This window comes from Meleagris gallopavo, chromosome 1 (assembly GCF_905368555.1).
Source record: "Meleagris gallopavo chromosome 1, MGAL_WU_HG_1.1, whole genome shotgun sequence".
NCBI classification, from domain to species: domain Eukaryota; kingdom Metazoa; phylum Chordata; class Aves; order Galliformes; family Phasianidae; genus Meleagris; species Meleagris gallopavo.
The window spans coordinates 64,260,112-64,279,312 of NC_139404.1; the positions used below are offsets into that span (position 1 = coordinate 64,260,112).

A 19,201-nucleotide genomic window follows, 5' to 3' on the forward strand; every position below is an offset into this window, starting at 1 on the left:
TAAAATTATTTGAGAAAAGTGTCACTACTGTCCAAACCATTACTAATTGCAGTGTGTTTCACAAATAGGGGAAATTCAACTACGTTTGTTAAAGTAATATTCACAAAGCAGAGATAGAAAAATGTAGACAGAACTATCCACATATGTTGTGCAAAGTCAAAAGAATGTAAGAAAAAATTAATTAAAAGGAAGAAAGAAGTGATAAAAATGATCAAAATCTATGAATATGAATATTGAAGTAGAGACCAAGAGTGACACACACAAAGCTGGGTGAATAAGACATGGAGACAGTCTCTATTTCTCTTTCCCCCCAAGATGATGCAGTGTGGATTTGTTTCTCTCCACAGTTCCCCCAGTAGTGTCTCCTATCACTTCAGCTTAAACACAGCACTTCTGCATGATCTGGGACTTTCCTTTTGTTGTATTTCTTTTGGGAGGACAGCCTGTGCAACCTGCTAAGGATATGTATGTGCTTATTGTGGTTTCCCAGACCAGCTGCAGGCCACTGACTGTAACCGCAAACCAGCAGTGGTATGAGATGAGACCCTAGGGAAGTGTAGGCATACCAAACAAGTGGTGGCTACCCAATCCTGGACAGACAGGAGGGGCATGTAGCTGGGCTAAGCAGTCCTGTTATGAAATCTTTCCTGCCTTCCTTAAGAACTGGCCAGGGAAGACATTTCCCTAATTTAGATAGAGAATCATGTCTTCTGCAAAGATATTTCATGAAAAAGTCCCTTGGGTAGGTTAGATAAGAGTACAACCTGCTGGACATGGTAATGATGAAAGGCATTTCAACTTCTCCACTCATTTGACGTTTAACTTGGCAAAAAAAAAAGGGTTGCTTTGTCAAGAAATGACAACAGAGCCCATCACTATTAAGGAAGGAGTGATGCTGAGACGGACAATTATGACTTGGGGAAGTGTTGGCTGCCCCAAACCCACTGAGATCTCTTTGTTGTCCAGAGCGAATTGCTTTTGTTTTGTTTTGTTTTTCATCAACTTAATGTATTTTGACTTTCTATGTAATTGGACAATTGCCTTCCTTCTCCTCCAGACCTTCCAGTGATGGTACCCATGAAGCTTCATGGTTTCATCTTCTTTAAAGTCTAGAGGAAACTTCTACCATTAGTAAGAGAGATGGTTCTTCAGGTAGAAAATGGAAGGGTTTTGCCAGGTTTGTACCATAGAATAATATTATGCAAGTGGCAGTTTCTCTGGTGGATGGTGCTATTGCTCCAGCACACTTATACAATGGGGTATCACTAATGCCTCCATTTGGTGGATTAACTGCTTTGATTCTTAACTCTGTGATTTCTTCTGTTAAGTTGCTGACTGTTTTTTGTTTATTTTATGCCAGAATTGATGTTTCCAAGAAAACCTTCCTGAATATATTTTATTTATGGTAGTAAATTCTATCAATAGTACCTCTTCACTATCTTGGAAATACTTGCACAAAGGTGAGGGGTGTGAGACAGATGGATCATTGCACAGAGTTTTCCCCTACTTCATGCATCTTCTGAACAAAATCATAACCAAGGGACATAATATTTATTTCTATTTACTTTTTAATATACCAGAGCTTCACCTCTGGACTCTCATTCTTTTTAAAACAACAGGAAAATGATATCTAAATACATTGCTCTGATAACCTAATGATATGAAAATATTTATATTTTCTTTGGGTTATTGTAAGATTTCTATTCATTATAAGGAGCCTGACTTCACAAGTGCTGAAAAGCCCACATCCCCAGGATTTCAGTGAAGTCTTGAGCTGTTCACTTTCTTCAGCGGCAAAGTCAGCCTTCCAGAGGGTCTCTTCACCAGAGAAGGAAGATAGGATTTTCAGTTGCCTGTAACTATTTGTTCAAGATATTGCTTGAGATGTTCTTACCTATCAGTAGCTGTCTGGTGGAATAATATCTTGAATAATGAACTACAACCAACAACTTTTGCGTTTTTTGGTCAGTGCATGAGAAGTCTCCAAAATGAGAAGTGTTCCTTGTCTTCTGTGGAACCCACCTTCTGCTTGGCTCATCACCTACAGCTTTAAATGACTGCTGCCTTTTTGTTGAAGACCTTTAGAAGCAGAATGTGCAAAGCACCTGTAGATAGTCAGGAGATGAATAAGAGACAATTACTTCGTTTAATTCAGGAAAGTCAAAAAGCACATGCAGTCATTTCTCACATGGTACAGAATATTGGTACAATATTCAGCATCTTGGTATTGTGGACAAGTGAACTGATACAAATTCGAGTGTTCTTTGAGGAAATCTAGAGGTTATTATTTTAAGTAATAATAATAAAAATCTCCCTGATGTGAAAATTGAGATATCAGGAAAAAACAATCCATATACTTGAGTTCAGTAAGCCTCAGCAGACGGCTTGAGGCTGTCTGGTGCCTATCACACGAGGCTGGAAAGGTGCTGTCGTTGGCACAGTTGCCAGCTTCAGACAAACTCAGCTGCTGGTGGCCGAAGCCCTGATCCTCAGCGAAGCCCATCACTCCTCAATTGGCGGTGACCTCAGGGATCCAGACAGCAAAGCTCAGCAAGGTGCTTCAGTCATAACAACTGGGGTTGCAGCAAGGGTTTTTCTCTTGCTGGTAGGGTCCAACCACCACTGTAAGTGCTATTGCAAAGCTGTTCCATTAAATTTACCTAGAATGTGTCCAGCTAAAAAAAAAGGTGCAAAAGTAACAAAGGGGAGGTAAATTAAGATTTCAGTGAATGACAAAGGTTTGATCTATCTGAACTGCAGCTGTTGGTGCGTGTTGTCATCCACTGGTGAGGCCGCACCTCCAGTACTACGTTCAGTTTTGGGCCTCTCACTACAGGAAAGACATTGAAGCCCTGGAGTGTGTCCAGAGGAGGGCAATGAAGCTGTGAAGGGTTTGCAGCGCAAGTCTTTTGAGGAGCAGCTGAGGGAGCTGGGATTGATCAGTCTGGAGAAAGGGAGCTCAGGTAACGGTGATGAGAGGTAATGGCCTTAAGTTGTTCCAAGGGAAGTTCACACTGGATGTTAGGAAAAATTTCTTCTCAGGAGTAGTAAAGCCCTGGAATAGGCTGTGCAGGGAGGTGATGGATTCACTGTCCCTGAAAGGTGTTCAAGAAATGTGGTGATGCAGTGCTGAGGGCCATGGTTTTGTGGGCAATATTGGTGGTAAGTGGACGACTGGACTGGATGATCTTTTAGAGGTCTTTTACGACCTTAGTGGTTCAAATGATTCTATCCAGTACTGCAATATGTTTGTGCTGTTTTGATGCACCTAGACTTAAAAGGCATCTCTTGGGCACCAAATATTGGGAAGCCATTAGGAGTCACGTGCTCACTGCTCTTGGGACCCTGCTTCTGCCTCTGTGAAGTTGGCGTATTGTGCAGATGGAAACCAGCCCTGTTTCTCGAGGTGTATCTGGCAACCTGCTGATTGCTCTCTCACCCGCGCAAGCTGTGACCCTTTCCAGCTGTTCTTAATCTGGTCCCTTAACCTTTAATAAAAAAACACCCCACAAACATAACACACCAGCTTTCCGTTCCTCAGAGCCAAACTTTGCTAACAACATCTAGGTTGTTTTCAAACCTGGCTTCAAACATAAAAGTGACTAATAAATCTATATCCCATAATAGGCTGGAAGGCCATTATTTAAAAACATACTCGGTTTTTACGACCCATTTCTAGTGAAAATCCCAACCGCACCTCTCTGATGCTCCCCTTCTGCTGCTTACGTCCCAGATGATGGGCACGATAGCCAGAAAGACGCACCAGTAAATAAGTGAAGGCTATAAACCTGTCTCAGTTTAGCGATTTGTGTACGGGCGAGGGGGAAGAGAGCAAGGAAATTCAGTTTTCTAATCTGCTCATTTCCTGGCTCTTAGTGCTCTGTAACTTCCCAGCTGCCGATTCCGTTCCTCCGCGGTTGATGTCAGTGCATGCTGCTCCGTGCCCTGCAGTGGGACCGTGACGCTGGGGGGCTGCGGGCTGCCCCTGCCCTACGGCAGCACCCCGGGCACCCGGGGGCGGGCACAGCGCGGAGCCGGAGAGCCCGGGGCGCTGGAAGGAGCTTCGCCCGCTGGCTTCGGGATCCGGCTTCGGGCTTCCCATTAGAACAGCACCACAAATAGCAATCAATCATCATTCAAGAGCATCCATCTTCCTGACTTTTTTACGGCCTTCTAATTGCCCCCTCCCTGACAGGAGGATTTATGCCAGGCCCGGTACGGGGAGCTCTGCTGCCCGCCTGGCACCGCCGGCTCCTGCGGGGGAACGCGGAGCGGCCGCAGCCGCAACCCCCCCTTCTTCCTCCCGGCCGCCTATCTGCCGAATTGTCGCCTCCAGCAGCCCTCCGCGCTGCTCTCTCTGTTGCTCCGATCGGGCTGGGGCTTACTGCCGGGCTCTCAGCTGCCTCCGGGCCCGGGACGAGGAGCGGGCCTAACTCCCATCACCTGAATTTTCCGTGCAAAAGTCACGGACCGTCCCGGCGCCGTTCGAAAGGGAAACGCTTTCCCTCTCTCTTCCTCTTTCCCTTTCCCCGCTTCCCAAACAGGCTGCCTCACGGTCCCTCCCGCGGCTCCCGCTCCCCCAGCAGCACTCCCCGACCCCCGGCCCCGTGCCCTTTTCTCGCCCAGGTTCGGCTGTTTGTGTCCCCCCCCCTGCGGGGCACGGCCGGGCCCCTCCGGCGGGCAGCGCCCGGGGGGAGGTGATGGCCTAGAAACCGCGCGGCGCTCAGCGGCGGTGCGGCTGTGCCGCTCCCCTCTCTCGCTGCCCGCGGCTCTCCCTCTCCTCCCGCGGCGGTCGCGGAGCAGCGGGGGAGCCCCGTGCCCCCCATGTGTGGCGCGGGAGCTCTCAGGCTGCCGGAGGGCGCCCCGCGAAGAACGCCGGCGCTGGGGGCGGCCCCGACCCGCCGTCCCCCCGGCTCTCGGCGCTGACCGGGCCGGAGAAACCCCTCCGGCGACGGGTCCGTCGGGGCCGCGGCCGTCGGCGGCGGCGAGGCATCCTTCGGCGGGCGCCGCCGGACTGCACCGGGGCGTTGGGGCGGCCCCGGACTCGCTCCGGCCGCCGCCGGCGGTGACGGCGCGGCCGGCGCGGGGGAAGCTGGCGGCCGAGGGCGGCGCGGGGCCGCGGGGCCGGGGCTGGGGCTGGCTGACCCCCGGCGCCGTGCCCCTGGGGCTGGCGGGCGCCTTCCTGGGCGCGGGCCGCTACCTGCTGCGAGGCGGCGCGCGGCCGCGGACGGCGGCGCTGCTGCTGGCCGCCTGCTGCGGGGGGGAGGCGGTGGCGCGGACGGCGCTGGCGGCGGGGGAGGACCGGCGGCGCTCCCTGGCCGCCGCGGGGGTGGTGCTGAGCTGCCTGGCCGCCGCGACATGGCTGGTGCTGAGGCTGCGGCAGGGCGTCCTCATGCTCGCCGTCACTAGCGCGGCCAGGACCACGTCCCTCGTCGCCTTGGAGAGGGTCCCGGCGTCCTGGCGGCCCTACCTGGCCTACCTGCTGGGGCTGCTGGGCGTCCTGCTGGCCGGCTACGCCGAGCGGCTCTGGCCCCCGCGGCGGGCCGCCCCGCTGGCGGAGCCTCCCGCCGCCCCCCCGGCCGCGGACGAAGCCCCGGCGCTCAGGCGGCGGCGGCGGTCCAGCTCCATGATCTCCGCCGAGATGTCGGGCGGCGGCGGCGGCAAGAGCCACCGGCGGACCTCGCTGCCCTGCATCCCCCGCGAGCAGGTAAGGCGCGGCGAGCGGCGGCGGGGAGGGCGGCGGGGAGCGGAGCGCGGCTGCTGCCCCGAGGGGACGGGCACGCGGAGACGGGAGCCGCGGGACGGAGCTGCGGGCGGACCCCGGCCGCCCTGCCCCGGGCGCTGGGGACGGAGCTCGGAGCCGTTCTCGTCTCACAGCCCGGAGCGGGGTTTGCTCCTCGGGAGAGCGGCGGAAAGTTGAGGCGGATGTTACGGTACCACACCGCCGTGCCCCCGGAGTCCCGGCCGCCCCGCTGAACCGGCCCGGACCCGGCGGGGTGCCTGCGGGGCGCGGCGGGAGCGGCCCCTCATCGGGGCACGGATCGCCTCCCCTGCGAGCGGCCCGCCGTGCTTCGCTGCACTTTGCCTCCCCGGGGCTGTGCCTGACGCCGTCCCTCGGCTCGGCGTGCGAACCGACACGGGGTGCTGCCGTTCAGCTCAACTTTGCTGCCTTTAAGTGGCCGTGATTCGCACGGAGCGGGGAAAACTTTCTCGACGGTCACGCAGCCTTGTAAATGCGCACCTGAAAAAACGGGAGAAGAAACACACGGACATCTTTACCGCACGGCTGCAGAGAGCCCTGTCGCGGGCACGAGTTCGGCAGAGTTGCCTGCCCGTACCGCGTCCTTGTTTCTGTAGGGCTGCACCCCATCAGAGCCGTCCCCGGCCAGGCATGCAGCCCTGCGCGGTAGTGCATGGGGAAACCCGAGCAAAACTTTCTTTTCCAATCGGTTTTGCAAAAGACTCTGTGAGCAGCGCTCACCTGGAGCTGTTGCCCCACACCGAAGGTTTCACTCGGTCATTTAGTGGATGAGCACCACAGTGTTTTCTCGATAATGACACCGAACCAAACGGTGCGGGTGGGTGGTTTGTTTCTGGACATGGTTTGGTTGCATCCCTCTGTGGTCAGTTCTGACATTTGCTAGCAGAGGGCCTGACAGCCTGATACACCTGAGGCTTATTTTACAACCAATGTACTTATTGATTTAGTGTTTCTGTTTAGATGAACCAAATATTGACCACGACATCCCAGCAAATACGGTGTGAAAAAATAGAAGTTGGACTGAGTTCTGACTCTGTTTTCATACAAACTGGGAGAGAAAGGGATGGGAATGATTGGTAAATGCAATATGTAAGGCAAGGAATTAACATCGCTTCTCCTCAATGAAGCTCAGCTTTTCTGGTGGCTTTTTACAGCAAGCACTTGTAATGTTTTAAACACATTTCCATCCACTCTCACACTTTTCCAGTTCATGTGTTTGAGTGTAACCATTTGGGGATGGGGCTCCCTGGTTGTGGCCACATCGTTCTCTCCCTGACTGAGGCACTAACAGCATGGAGGGCTGCTGTGGACCGGAGGTGGTATCATGCTCTTCTTGTGCTCCCTGTAGGGCAGTGCCAGGTGTGACCCCATGCCAAATTGGGCTGCTGGGTGCTGGTGCTGCTCTGTGCACCCGCTGCAGGATTTTGGCAAATTTCGCTTTCTTTTGTTCTCGCTCAGTATTAATCAATAGCGAGATCTGGTGTTGCCTGCGTCACTGCGTGGTTTGAAATGGATCACTACTTCCACGTCTAGGGCGAGTTTTTCTCTCGTCTTTAAGCACGTTGTGGCTGTACGTGAATGGACTTCCTCAATAAGTGTGGCAGTGTGGAGGAACAGAGACCCCGGATCTTGGGGAAGTGCTGCAGGCAGTGGGGCTCTCCCACCTCCCAGCAAACAGAGCCTGTGTTTGTAGCCAAACATCATCTCCCTGTGGACTTACAGAAACCATAGGTAAATGTTTCTCTTTTGGACAGCTTTTAAATATAACTTGTTAAAAATAGAGAGGAGGGCTTTACAAGCAGGAGCGGGCTTGCTCTCACCCCTGGCATTAGAAACCATACCGTGCGCCCAAAGGCACTTGGTGGTGTGTCCAAGAGCCACCACCCATCTCTATCAGGAAATGGATCTGTGTCGTTGCACTGAAATGTCTGCTCACAGCTGCTGGATAACAGTAGGAGAGGTTTTAGAGGTGCTCCCCATCACCTCCCATGTATGCTTTCCCATTGCCAAGCACTTAAACTTTTATTTTCCTTCCCTCCCTGTTTGCTTCTGTGAATAGGAGAGTCTGCAAAAGTTGGAGCTTTCTCCAACTGAATTGAGTTTTGTTTGGTCACACATATATCAGTTACATTCTGTTTTTTTCCCCACTAGAACAAAAATTTGGATTTCTTTGGCCTTGTGATACAAAGGGCCGTACCAGGAATTGCAAAGCGACATCACAGAGAAGTGCATTAATATGGTTAAAATTAAGAGTACATAAGCTGTGCTTAAGCGACTCATAGGAATAGCTGCAAATGCGCGTGTGACTGTATATTACCCAGTCTGCTGAAACATCTCATCTGAATCGCTTGTCAGTTCCAAAAGGAGCTTAGAAAGTTTAGTTAAGAAAATCACCACCGCTACCGACGCGCACGCACACACTCAGATAGAACCTTCTTTAAGCTCTTAACAAGTTCTGATGTAATTCTAATTGGGGTCTCATTTTGATGCCTTCTCTCCCTCCAATTCATCCCGTTCCCTGGATGAAAGGTTCCGTGCTGCCATGTGTGTGTTTCCCATTCCCAGCCCGCTCCTGCCCGCAGCTGAGCACTGCTCCGGTGGTTCTGCCAGCACCGCTGAGGATGTGCAGCTCCTGCAGGGCTCAATTCAGCTCACCCAGTTCAGAGCAGGGAGAAATTGTGAATGGGTGAGAATGAGACAGACAATGAATGAATGAATGAATGAGCAGTTATTCCCCCCCCCCCCGCAAATGCATAAGCAGCTTTCGGTGTTTCTTCTTCAGGTTTCTGCAGACATTTTTACAGAGTGGTCTGTGTCTTGATGTTTAACAACCTTGTTTGGCCACTGTATTCTGGAGTGCTGGTGCCACCTGCCCTGCCTTTGACCAGCAGCCGTGGGAGCCTGGCGTGTCCCGCTCGGTGGCAGTGGAGGTGGCCCTGCTTGTCCTCATGGAAAGGCTCCTTGAGCCGTGAGCTCCCTATCACATGTATGGGGGACGGTGCTGTGACAGAGATGGTCAGAGATGGTGCTCCAGCAATAAGATCAGAGGAGTGGATGAGAAAAAGAAATAGATTTGTTGGATTTATTTTATTTTATTTTGAAGGAGAAATTCAGCCTTTATCTGTTCTTCCCCTTGTTTGGCAGTGAGAGCTCTGTCAGCGCAAGGAACATAACACTTTCCCCCTCCTCTCTTTCCTGGTTCTTTGATATACCCTTCTTTTATAGCCAATGGTTAGTGCTGCATATCCTGCCCCTTGACATGGGGGTAGGGTAGGTCTGCATGCAACACACTGAGATTTTAAGCACTGAAGAATTAAAAACAGATAAATGTGGACACTTCCTAATGCACATCTCCTATTAGACACAGGGTGCATTAACCTCCTTCTTCTAATACGTGTTACTGAGCTGTAATTCCTCCAATAAGATTTACTGGTGGTACCACTGGGGTCACCAGAAGCTGCCTAACACTGCGTAGCTGTCACCTGGCGACTGCTGCAACCCAACTGTGTGTGTGCTCTATGTAAGGCTCCAGGAGGAATCACGCTGCGATTCCAGATGTTTCATACATATATGTATAATATATATTATTATTATTATTTTGCATGATTTCATTTAGGCAAACCCATCTATGTGGGTTTTTTTGTTTTTTTTTTTTACTCTTTCAGCCTCACAAAAAAATTAAAAAACCTGCTGATTGAACTGTCACGGTAGACAAAAATAGAGTCTGACCTGATCGGATAAATCCAGAAATGGATTGGCCAAAAAAAAAAGTGAAGTCCAGCAGTGACTTTCAGCTCTTTCTGTGCGGTGTGAAAACGCGGAGCTGTGGGACTGACTGAAAGCCATCCTGTGTGCGCCGGCTGTCGTGTTAATTAAATAAACAGCCCAACAGTGACCTGTGTGTGTGTGAGAGGTGTTCTGCGGAGCTTCTCAGGGCTGGAGGGGAAAGCAGTGCTTTTTGACAGAGGGCTGCTGCAATCAAAGCGTTGGGTGAGGGGCTGTGATTTGTATAGGGAATGTTGGTAGAGATGTGCAGTTTAGAGCGGATGAGGGAATAAAGATGAAGGCCCGGAGAGCAAAGTGAGAGCTGTTCTTTGGGTGCTTTTTCCTTCTTCGTTGGTTCTGCAGAAGCTCCCGGATGGATCCTTTCCTCAGAGTCCCCTCTCAGCAGTGAGCACTGCAGCTTTGGACCCGTTTTTTAAAGTTTTGGGTTGTGCGTGGTTTTTTGTGAGCCCTGCCTCGGGTGCAGCGGGAGCATCAGCATCGGAGCAGGGATCTGTGACAGAGAGGGGAATATCGGTGTTCTCCTCTCTGAGCTGAATCCGGGAAACGAAATGAGATGGATCGAGGAAGGGCCGCTCTCTCCAGCTGCCTTCCCACCGCACGGCGCAGCGCGGGCCGGGCCAGGCCGTGGCCGCACCGCTCCCCTAGGGGGCACGCGAGGCCCTGCGCGGCGCAGGCAGCGCCAAAATCTGTCCGTGGTACTTAACGGGATGGCTTTTCCTTCTTTTTTCCTTTCTTTTTTTTTTTTTTCCTTCCTCCCTTCCCCCCGTGTGTTCCCCCCACATATCCACGTGATTAAAACTGCTTTTCGATTTTTCTTTTTTCTTTTTTTCCTTCTTTTTTTCTTTTCTTTTTCTTTTTTTGGAAGTCTTTGAAACTTTTAGGCTTTTGGAAGTTGGTTTACAAGCCACGTGAGTAGCTGGAAATCTTGGTGCAGAAAGGCTGCAAAGAATCTGCAAAAAAACCAGAAATCACCATTGCTTTATGTACAGCAGCATCTCATGATTCTTTGTCTGTACAGATGTTTATTAATAAATAAAATGGAAAACACTGCATGTGCAAAGAGATGCTGATGGAACAGCACTATTACTCCAGTCTTTCCTCACTGCTGCATGCTGTGCTACCCTACAGAGCTGCCAAACAGAAGGTGAAAATAGGGCCTGCAGGAAAGATATTGGTTGTGGGAGTTTGGCTGTGAAACTGCACTGTTACTTCTGAAACCTACCTGGAAAAAGACTTTGTGTCAGCTGGCAGCACTGGGCACTGAGAAACTGTGTGTGTCTTAACTACCTATCTATTTATAGATATATATATACACATAGACAAGTACATATATATATATACATATATATATAAAAATCTCTATATTTAAGTGCAGTAACTAAAAAAAATGGTTAACCTTTGGGTGGCTTATGGTGGCTAAATATTTCTCTTAGAAACACCTTAGCCTGACTGAGAGCTGTGTAAGATTTTACTATATCAATGTCTATTGGAAAATTGTAGAATTTGTTGTTTTCTGAAGATCGATTCACTGATAGCTGTTAGATTTCTGTTGTTTTCTTCTTTTGGTTTAACTAAACCTGTGTATTAGAATAACCTGATGGCCAGTTTCCCTAGTGTAAAAGTGTCAAAATTGTAGGGAAATGATGTAACAACTTTAAAACTGAATGTCACTTACTCTGAGTGCTATCCTTCTAGCTGCTGTTTGTTCACAAGCTTGCTTGTGAAATGAAATCCATATGGAAAGGTGTGAGTTTTTGAATGCCAAAGGTTAACCATGTTTTGAGTTCCTGCACTTAAGAGTTCCAGCAGGGCAGTTATACTTTCATACATCTCTGTATGCTGGAGCTGCACCTGTGGCACCAGCAAGAACCAGAGCTTTTCCTCACCCTGAAGAACAGACACTTCTGCTTCCTGAGAGACCCTCAGGAGCACTGTGTTTGTGTATCTGACCAGCAGGGAAAGAAGGAACATGTGAAGAGTGAGGTAGCAGCTGAGAGGTCGCATCTGAGCAATTTTTTTTTCTACTTTTAATCCAGATAGACTGGCCCAAGCTTTGCATAGCCTGAAGAATAAAACAATACCTCGTCTGTTTTTGTCTATTAAATGTCACTTCAGATATCAGCTAGAAAGGTGTAAATCTCTGCAGAAGGGCAGATCCAAAAGGTCTGCACAATCACATCCTATGTATTATCCCTCCGTTACTGCAGAGCTTCTAGAACTTTTAGTAGGAGAATTTTTTTCTTTTCTTATCATAGCCTGGTAGAGCCATTTCTGTGTTGGGGGTACTGAAATCCTTGCCCTGACACTCGTCAGGTGAGCAGTAGAAAGTGGTAGATGTTGGTGAAATTCTAAGATGCATTTCTCTTTAATTTTACTGGCAATGTTAACAACAGGTTGCCATTGAAAATGCGTGATTGCTGTATTTTGCACTGATAAGAAATTTCATTGTGCTTAGGTGGATTTATAATTGTAAAATAACAAATTGGATGTTTGAATCTGCAAATGTGGTTGCAACAATGTGGAGCTGTAGCGCCGCGTCTCACTCATATGAGACAGTGAACACCTTTAACTCCTAATGGAGACTTAGAGACTGTTCAGGAATATTTTAAATTTTGAATTACGGAAGGTATGGTTTGCTAAAAACGCTTTATATTTATTTTCCCTTTGTAGTATCTACTGGTAATACCTTTTCCCTGCCTCCACTAACTTCAGTTGAAATTGAGGGGTACCCTGTCCTACCAGAAGAGCAGGTTGATCCTTTTCGTTCAGTTTCATCATTAGTGAGCATGAGGGTGTGTTTCCAAACAGAGAGCTGCAGATAGTTGTTGGTTTTTGGTGTTTTTTTTTTTTTTTGTTTTTTTTTGTTTGTTTTTTTTTTGAGCAGATATCTACTCATTTTGTCTTCTTAAAGAATGAAATTCAAAGCGACCGTTGGTTGTGCTGCTTGGATTGTCACCTGAGATCTTGTGGTCTATTTTTATAAGTGTGTGCACGTCCATACATATTCATAAATCATACCTTTATATGTACATATTCATATGCAGGTGTGTGTATATATATGGAATCACAGAAACATAGAATCATTAAGGTTGGAAAAGACGTCTAAGATCATCTAGTCTCACCAACAACCCACCACTACCATGCCCACTAGCCAAGTTTCCCAGTGCCACATCCACGCTTGTTGTCGATAAATCTTCAGGGATGGTGACTGCACCACCTGCTTCAGCAGCCTGTTCTAATCTATTACCACTCTTTCTGAGGAGAAATGTTTCCTAATATCCAGCCTGAACCTCCCCTGGCACAACATGAGGCCATTCCCTCTCATCCTATTGCTGTTACTTGGGAGAAGAGGCTGACCCCCAGCTCACTGCAACCTCCTTTCAGGTGGTTGTAGAAAGCAATTAGGTCTCCCCTGAGCCTCCTCTTCTCCAGAGTGAACAATTCCAGTTCCTTCAGCCTCTCCTCGTAAGACTTGTGCTGCAGACCCTTCCCCAGCTTCTCAGAATAGTACATATTCAAATTAGAATTGGGATGATCATGGGGTTTTTTTTGGTCATTTTTTCTCCTGGTATTTTCCAAGAGCAGTTGTTATGGTATCATAGAGGGATGGGACTGTTTGTTTGTCTTTGAGAGTACAGTCTTGCAGATTGAGCTATATATGACACCATTCTTCCCAGATTTTTAACAATGATTTCTGATTTCACAGATAGGCATGTTTCTTAATACCTCACTCTCTGTAATCACCGCCTGACTTTTGATAGTTTTAATGTTGTGGTTTTTTTTTTTCCCAACTTGCTAAATTTTTCCTTTTTTGCTGTTAAGCGCTTCAGCAGTGACTTTGATAAGTGCATGTGTACTTACGTGCTCTTAGTGCATACATTCCAATATGACAGCTGAACTTGGTGCTACAGCTCAGTTCTAGAGGCGCCTGGCACTAGGTGCTTGCTTTATATGGTGCCTTTGGTACCTAGCCTGGCTTACCGCTAATTTTGGCCGTGACGTGGGACTGAGAGCTGGCTAGACGTGAGCAGCTGATAAGCTCTGTGTGCTGCCAGAGCCAGCGATGTTCTCATGGGCATAAATGGGAGCTTGTTCAGTGTGGAGCTCTGCCTGGTCAGAAGTGCGATAAGAGCAGTTGAAATAAATAGGAGACTTAAATTTTTGCAGATAAGAATGATGATCTTCAGTTGGCAAAACTTGTTCTGTTCTGTATCATGAATATATTACTGCTGCAGCGTACCTAGTTTCAAAGCAGCTGTCGACTGATTAGCGTTTGTTATTTATTAAGACAACTCAGAAAAATGAGTGGCAGAAATGCCACCTCTGTAGACTTTATTCCCAGAGATTCACTGTGTTTCTGTCGACTTCTAAATTCTTTAGGAGGTGAAACATTACAACGTAATTCTTACTCCATTACTGCTGTTATTTTAAGCTTAATTCATATGCATGGTCCATTCTTAAATGCAGTCCTAATTGTCTACTGATTTCATAAAAAGCTCAAATGAATAAACATTTTTTACTGGAGGATTTGGTGCTGTGCTTCCCATGTGTCTGTGAGGAGCTGAGTGGTGAAGAGGACTCAGCTCAGGGATTAGAGGGGGGATGAGGGTGGAAGGGGAACCTTACTCTTCCCAGTGAAAGTTCTCTGCTGTGATATGCAGACCTTTTTTGTTTGCATAACGCCCAGGAGTAGGCAGGTGTAGAACTAGGGGTATGCAGCTGGATTCCTTTGTTTTGGACAGTGCTGGCTGTGTCCAGGCCTTGCTGCAGACTGCCCTGAGAAACCGCTCAGTGGCAAATAGAAATATTGTCTGTGTCGCACTGATATTGAAAACTGCCTTCTGGGTTGCAGAAAACAATATGCTCATTCTTACTGAGCTTGCAGTCTTTGTGTCGAGCAGTGTAATAAAGGAGCATGTGATAATAGCGCAACAATTCGATGGGTCAGGGTGCCAGCACTTCAGCACATAGTCAAGCTTAAATTCCACTTGAGGATCCAAGCCTGTTGTTTCCTCTTGGCAAGGCACCTTTGGAGTCAGAGCCAGCTAATAGGAAATACTCAGCACTGGGGCTTAGCTGAAATTTAGGACATCCGAACCGAGCTTTCTGGGTACGTGTGATGTGGTGAGAGAGAGATGGCAAAAACGAAGTTTTTCAAGTGAAGCGGTAAAGAAAGATTGTTCATCTCCTTCCCTTAAATCTATCCAATCTTTATTTCACATTTCTTTTCTCATGTGCCTGGTGAATCAATCTAGTCCCAAAACGTGGGATGTTCTTCTTATGGTTAGATGGAAGGTACAGATTTGGGAACAGAATTGACCGTGAGGCAGATTCATTGTTTTTTGTTCCAGTGTTTTAGCTCTCATCATCCTTGAATCTAGATTTTTCTTTTCCTGTAGTATTTTTTTAATAGAAAAGAGAGAATATCCCTAACATTAACCTTAAAATGTCCTGACTTGAGGCTGTGATCTGCCCTTTGAGCAGGCTTTCAGGAAAGTCAGAATTTGAAATTCTATATTCATGTCTGGATGTGCTGTCTTGTTTAGATCTTTAAAATTTATTATTCTTTTGGGGGTTGCAGTAAAACTGTGATCAAAAGTGGTAAAATTCTTGGCCACGTATTAGTGCTGCTCCTTAACGGAAGGGAGCCTGCAACTTCAAATGTGCATACTTGTTTCATGTTCTGATTTGTTTCTAAATATTGTCTGTTCTTCATATAATTATGAGGAACACTGATTAAAAAAAAACAACAACACTGAAGTCAGTGTATTATAAATTTTACTGATATGCATTTAAAAAAGAAACAAAAAAAAAACAAAACCCAACACCCTGAATCCTCAGCTATTGGGAACTGTGTCAAGCCAGCTTCCTTTATAACCATGCCAGTTACTTTTCAGAACTTGACTTAGGGGCTTATAAGCCTTTTATTTGGGTAAGAATTCTAGAACTGAGATAAAATAATTGATCAGATCATCTTAAACATTCACAATAGCATGTTAACGAGGAGAGAACTTCAGTCAGAAACTTGAGTGCAGAAAGTTTATTTCTCTCTCTTGTGATCTGAGTGTACTGTAATCTGAAATGGTTCATCAGGGTTTGTAAGTATAATTGTGTCATATGCTGTCCTTGGAATGAATTTGCAGTTTCAGATGTTTTTAAACAAAATCTGCATATCCAAACTCTTATGTGTATGAATTTTTTCAAGTGATTGTTTAGTAAAAAATAACCCATGGCATTGATACCCACGTGCTCTGAGTTAACAGCTTACTTAGTGCCACTCTTCTAAGATGGTGATGAGTGGTTCAGTGTTGCATTTTAAGTTAGGAATGATTACTGTCGATGGCTGAGTGCTCCTTCCTTATTCTCTGTCTTCTAGTCCAGGAAATCTGAATCCTATCCCCCTACATTAAAGACAGGACAAAGAAATGAGGAGTGGGTTTTGGACACTCAGTTCTGCTTCTGTGTGTAAGGAAGCTGAGTTAGACTTGCTTCAGAGTGTGACCCACAAAACATTACCATCTTGCCTGGTGATAGCTTTTCCTTAGCTCATCTCACTGCTTTCCTTTCAACAAGATTCTAGAGCAGCTAATTTTTTTATTTGTTTGTTTGCTGAGCCAGAGAAATCCGTCTATGAGTCTGAATGTAAGGAGGTGATTATCTCTGATTTCAAGGGGCAAGTTATCTTGCTGTAAGAAATGCAAAGGCTTGAATGCAAGAATTCTTTGGTGCCTTGTAGGAAACTTCCATATAACGATGACAGATATGCTGTGGTTATAATATTTGATGTGAGTGTGAAGGGCTTGTAAATAAACAGAAAAGTAAAAAAAAAAAAAAAAAAAAAAAAAAAGCACTTTCAGAAAACCACGGATATAGTTTCCAAGTATTATGTGATATCTGACTTAAGAATGTATATTCATTTGAGAAAGATGTTTGAAAGTTTCCCATTTGCTAGCACCAAATCAAGAAATGCATTCAGTTGGTTACCACTCTTATTTCTCTTATTTCACCTCTCCTCATCTTTATGGAATTTCTTGGTTTTAACACTGCACTTTTTTAGTCCTTTCCATGCACAGTAGTGGCCTTTCACCTTTTTGGGACTGTTTGTTCTGAGTGATGGCTGAAGCGATAGCACGGCTCCTGTGACATCAGAAACATTTTTGTTGGCAGTTGTTCCTGATGAAAGACTCTATAATCTGACAGTGGTGAAGATGACTAAGTAGAGACAGATTTATGTGGAAATCTTATTAATACCCATAAAAGACAGAATGAAGGCATAAGAAATTTGGCTCCAAAAGAACAACCAAAAAATGCTCTGTTCTTAGAAGCATTTGGCACAGCTCCATCATGCCTTTTGTGGGAACTGGCTCTTTGTCTGGCCTAATCTCGATGCATTTTTTCCCTCCTTTTAAAGATTACTGAAAACTTCCACTTTTCCCTAACTTTCTCACAATAGAATAAAATTAATTTTCACTTTGTTAACGCACAAATCAGTTAATTATTTCAAAGACAATGCAAAACAGATGTCTTTTTTTTTGTTTCTCAGCAAATATTTAACAGTAGCTTTGCTGTGAGATCTTCCACCAAATGTCCCAAGATGTTGTATGTTGCTCTCATCATTAAGGCAATTTACAAGGGAGTAATATTGTTCAGCTACAGAATGTGATGGCTGGAAAGAAACTGCATCATGGATTGGAAATCATAATTCATTTCTTCAGTGTTTGGATCTGAGCTTATGCTGACTCTTCGAGAGCTGAGAACAGGATCTGAATTTCATAGTGGAGGTTCATCTGTTCATAGTGGGTTTTGTGGTTACAAACCTTAGAGTAGGTGGTTCTAGTTTTGTCACTTTGGGACTCAACTGAGCATTGTGTGTTTATTCCATCCTGTGTATGTATTCATTTTAGCCAGTCTATAGCTCTGTGACCCTCACTGGCTCCCCTGCCACTGGTACCAAGGCTTCCAAGAAAAGTGCCCTGCGTGGCACATAGCATGCTTATTTCACGTTTGCTGTTGACAGTGCAAGTCCCTCTATCCCTCACTGGAAAGAAATCCTCATTCAGCCTTTAATTCATTCAGCCTGATGTGTGGTGAATGTTGAAATGCGTGTGCAGTAAGAGGAGAGCCAACTCAGTGCCAGCAGTCAGCTGAAAGTTTCCTCCTAGTGGTTTTGATACTGGCCTGTGAATGCCTGTGATGCTTGGTGCATACTGAGCTACATGGGCTTGTCCTATGTAGCTGCAGTGGGGTTTCTACTTAAAATATTAATCTCAATTTTTACTATAAGACATAGTACATTCAGGCAAAAATCTGTTATAAACAAAATAGCTGAATGTGCTCTTTGCATGTGGGTAGAGCTTTTCATTGTGGAAATGGTTTCTGATATTCTGAACAATATTTCTTCCCAATTCCTGTTCCATATGTAATTGAAACAATTCCTGGTTTCCTTTAAATTATTTCTTTAATGAGCTAGGCATATAATTAGTCAAGACATTTTGTTTTAGATCTTTAAGTGATCCATGTGCCAGTGAGCATCTGGTACTTTTTCCATATATGTATTATTTTTCCCAGTGAGAACAGTATGCCAAGCTCACTCCTGATGTGAGCATATACTGATTCGAAATAGGAAGCAAAAAAGTATCTTTCAGGGCTGGCTTATGAGCAAGATCTTACTCTGTCTTTACTACTACGTCTTAAATGCATATAGATTTTAGTTCTTCTCTTAAAACTTGCTTTGATGTTATAACCCTTTCAGAGGAAAAAAAGCGACAACAAAAGTAAGAGGAAAACAGGAAGGAATCCCTGTCTGGATGAGAAAATCATTCATATCTTATAAAAATCTTCTCCATGAGTTGTTGCTTATGGACCTGGAGAGACAGCTCCCATGGACTATTCTTTGGCCTCTTTCTCTCATCTGCTGACAGTATGAGGTGTACATCTTTGCCCCACCATAGGTGGGATTGATACCCTGCAGATATCGGAGGTTCGTATCTGAAGTCCCAGGGCTGTGCTCCCATGACGGCAGTACTTGCCATGATGTTCTTCGGGTTCCTAAGATGGCATAGTTCTTCTTCATTAACTATTGGTAAAAATTCTGAAATGTCATCACCACCTGTCTTCTACTTCTGTTTTTGCTTTTTTGTGTCACTTTGGAGAGGGGCAATGCTACAAGAAAACACATTTTGTCAGGCCAGTCGGTTTTAAGTTGCTTTGTCAGATGCTTCCAAATAAAGCTGCCAGTATTGAAATCTGTTACTCCTTTGATGTTTAATATCAAATGTTGAATTGATGCTCTGCTATGCTGATTTTATGTAGCATTTTTACTGTTGTCCTCATCTTTAGGAAGCCCTACATACTTCTGGCCTTACCTTGTATGGTGCATCTTGTGTTCAACCTAAGCTGAACTTGGTGTGCAGTAAGAATGAACCTGTGGATAGACTCATCTCATGTCAGATTTCATATTAAACATGGCTGCGGAAAAGCTGTAGAAGTTAGTTAGTTCTTGTTGGCCCAGATGCAGGGGTGAGAGGTGGGGCACTGAAGTTGTGAGCTCTGTTTTAATATTGAGCTGCTCCAAGGTGAAGGGTTGCATTGCTTTTCTTTAGGTTTCAGGGAAGCTGAACTCTTCTTGAGTGAGCTGTATCTTGTTAGCCATAG

The 19,201-nt window shown here is 46.2% G+C and overlaps 2 protein-coding genes across 2 annotated transcripts in view; one reads left to right on the forward strand and one right to left on the reverse strand.

Annotated features, from left to right (window-relative positions):
• Window positions 1-1,550: 1,550 nt before the first annotated feature.
• On the reverse strand, window positions 1,551-5,360 carry LOC146545368 (uncharacterized). Its single transcript, XM_085231291.1, has one exon. The coding sequence runs from the start codon at window positions 5,358-5,360 to the stop codon at window positions 4,551-4,553; it is 810 nt and encodes a 269-aa protein (XP_085087417.1). The 3' UTR covers window positions 1,551-4,550.
• Window positions 5,361-5,392: 32 nt separating this feature from the next.
• PDE3A (phosphodiesterase 3A) overlaps window positions 5,393-19,201 on the forward strand; it is a 246,164-nt gene continuing 232,355 nt past the window's right edge. The window contains exon 1 of the mRNA XM_085231279.1: window positions 5,393-5,707. Within this exon, the coding sequence (XP_085087405.1) occupies window positions 5,393-5,707 (315 nt within the window). The remainder of the gene's footprint in view (window positions 5,708-19,201) is intronic.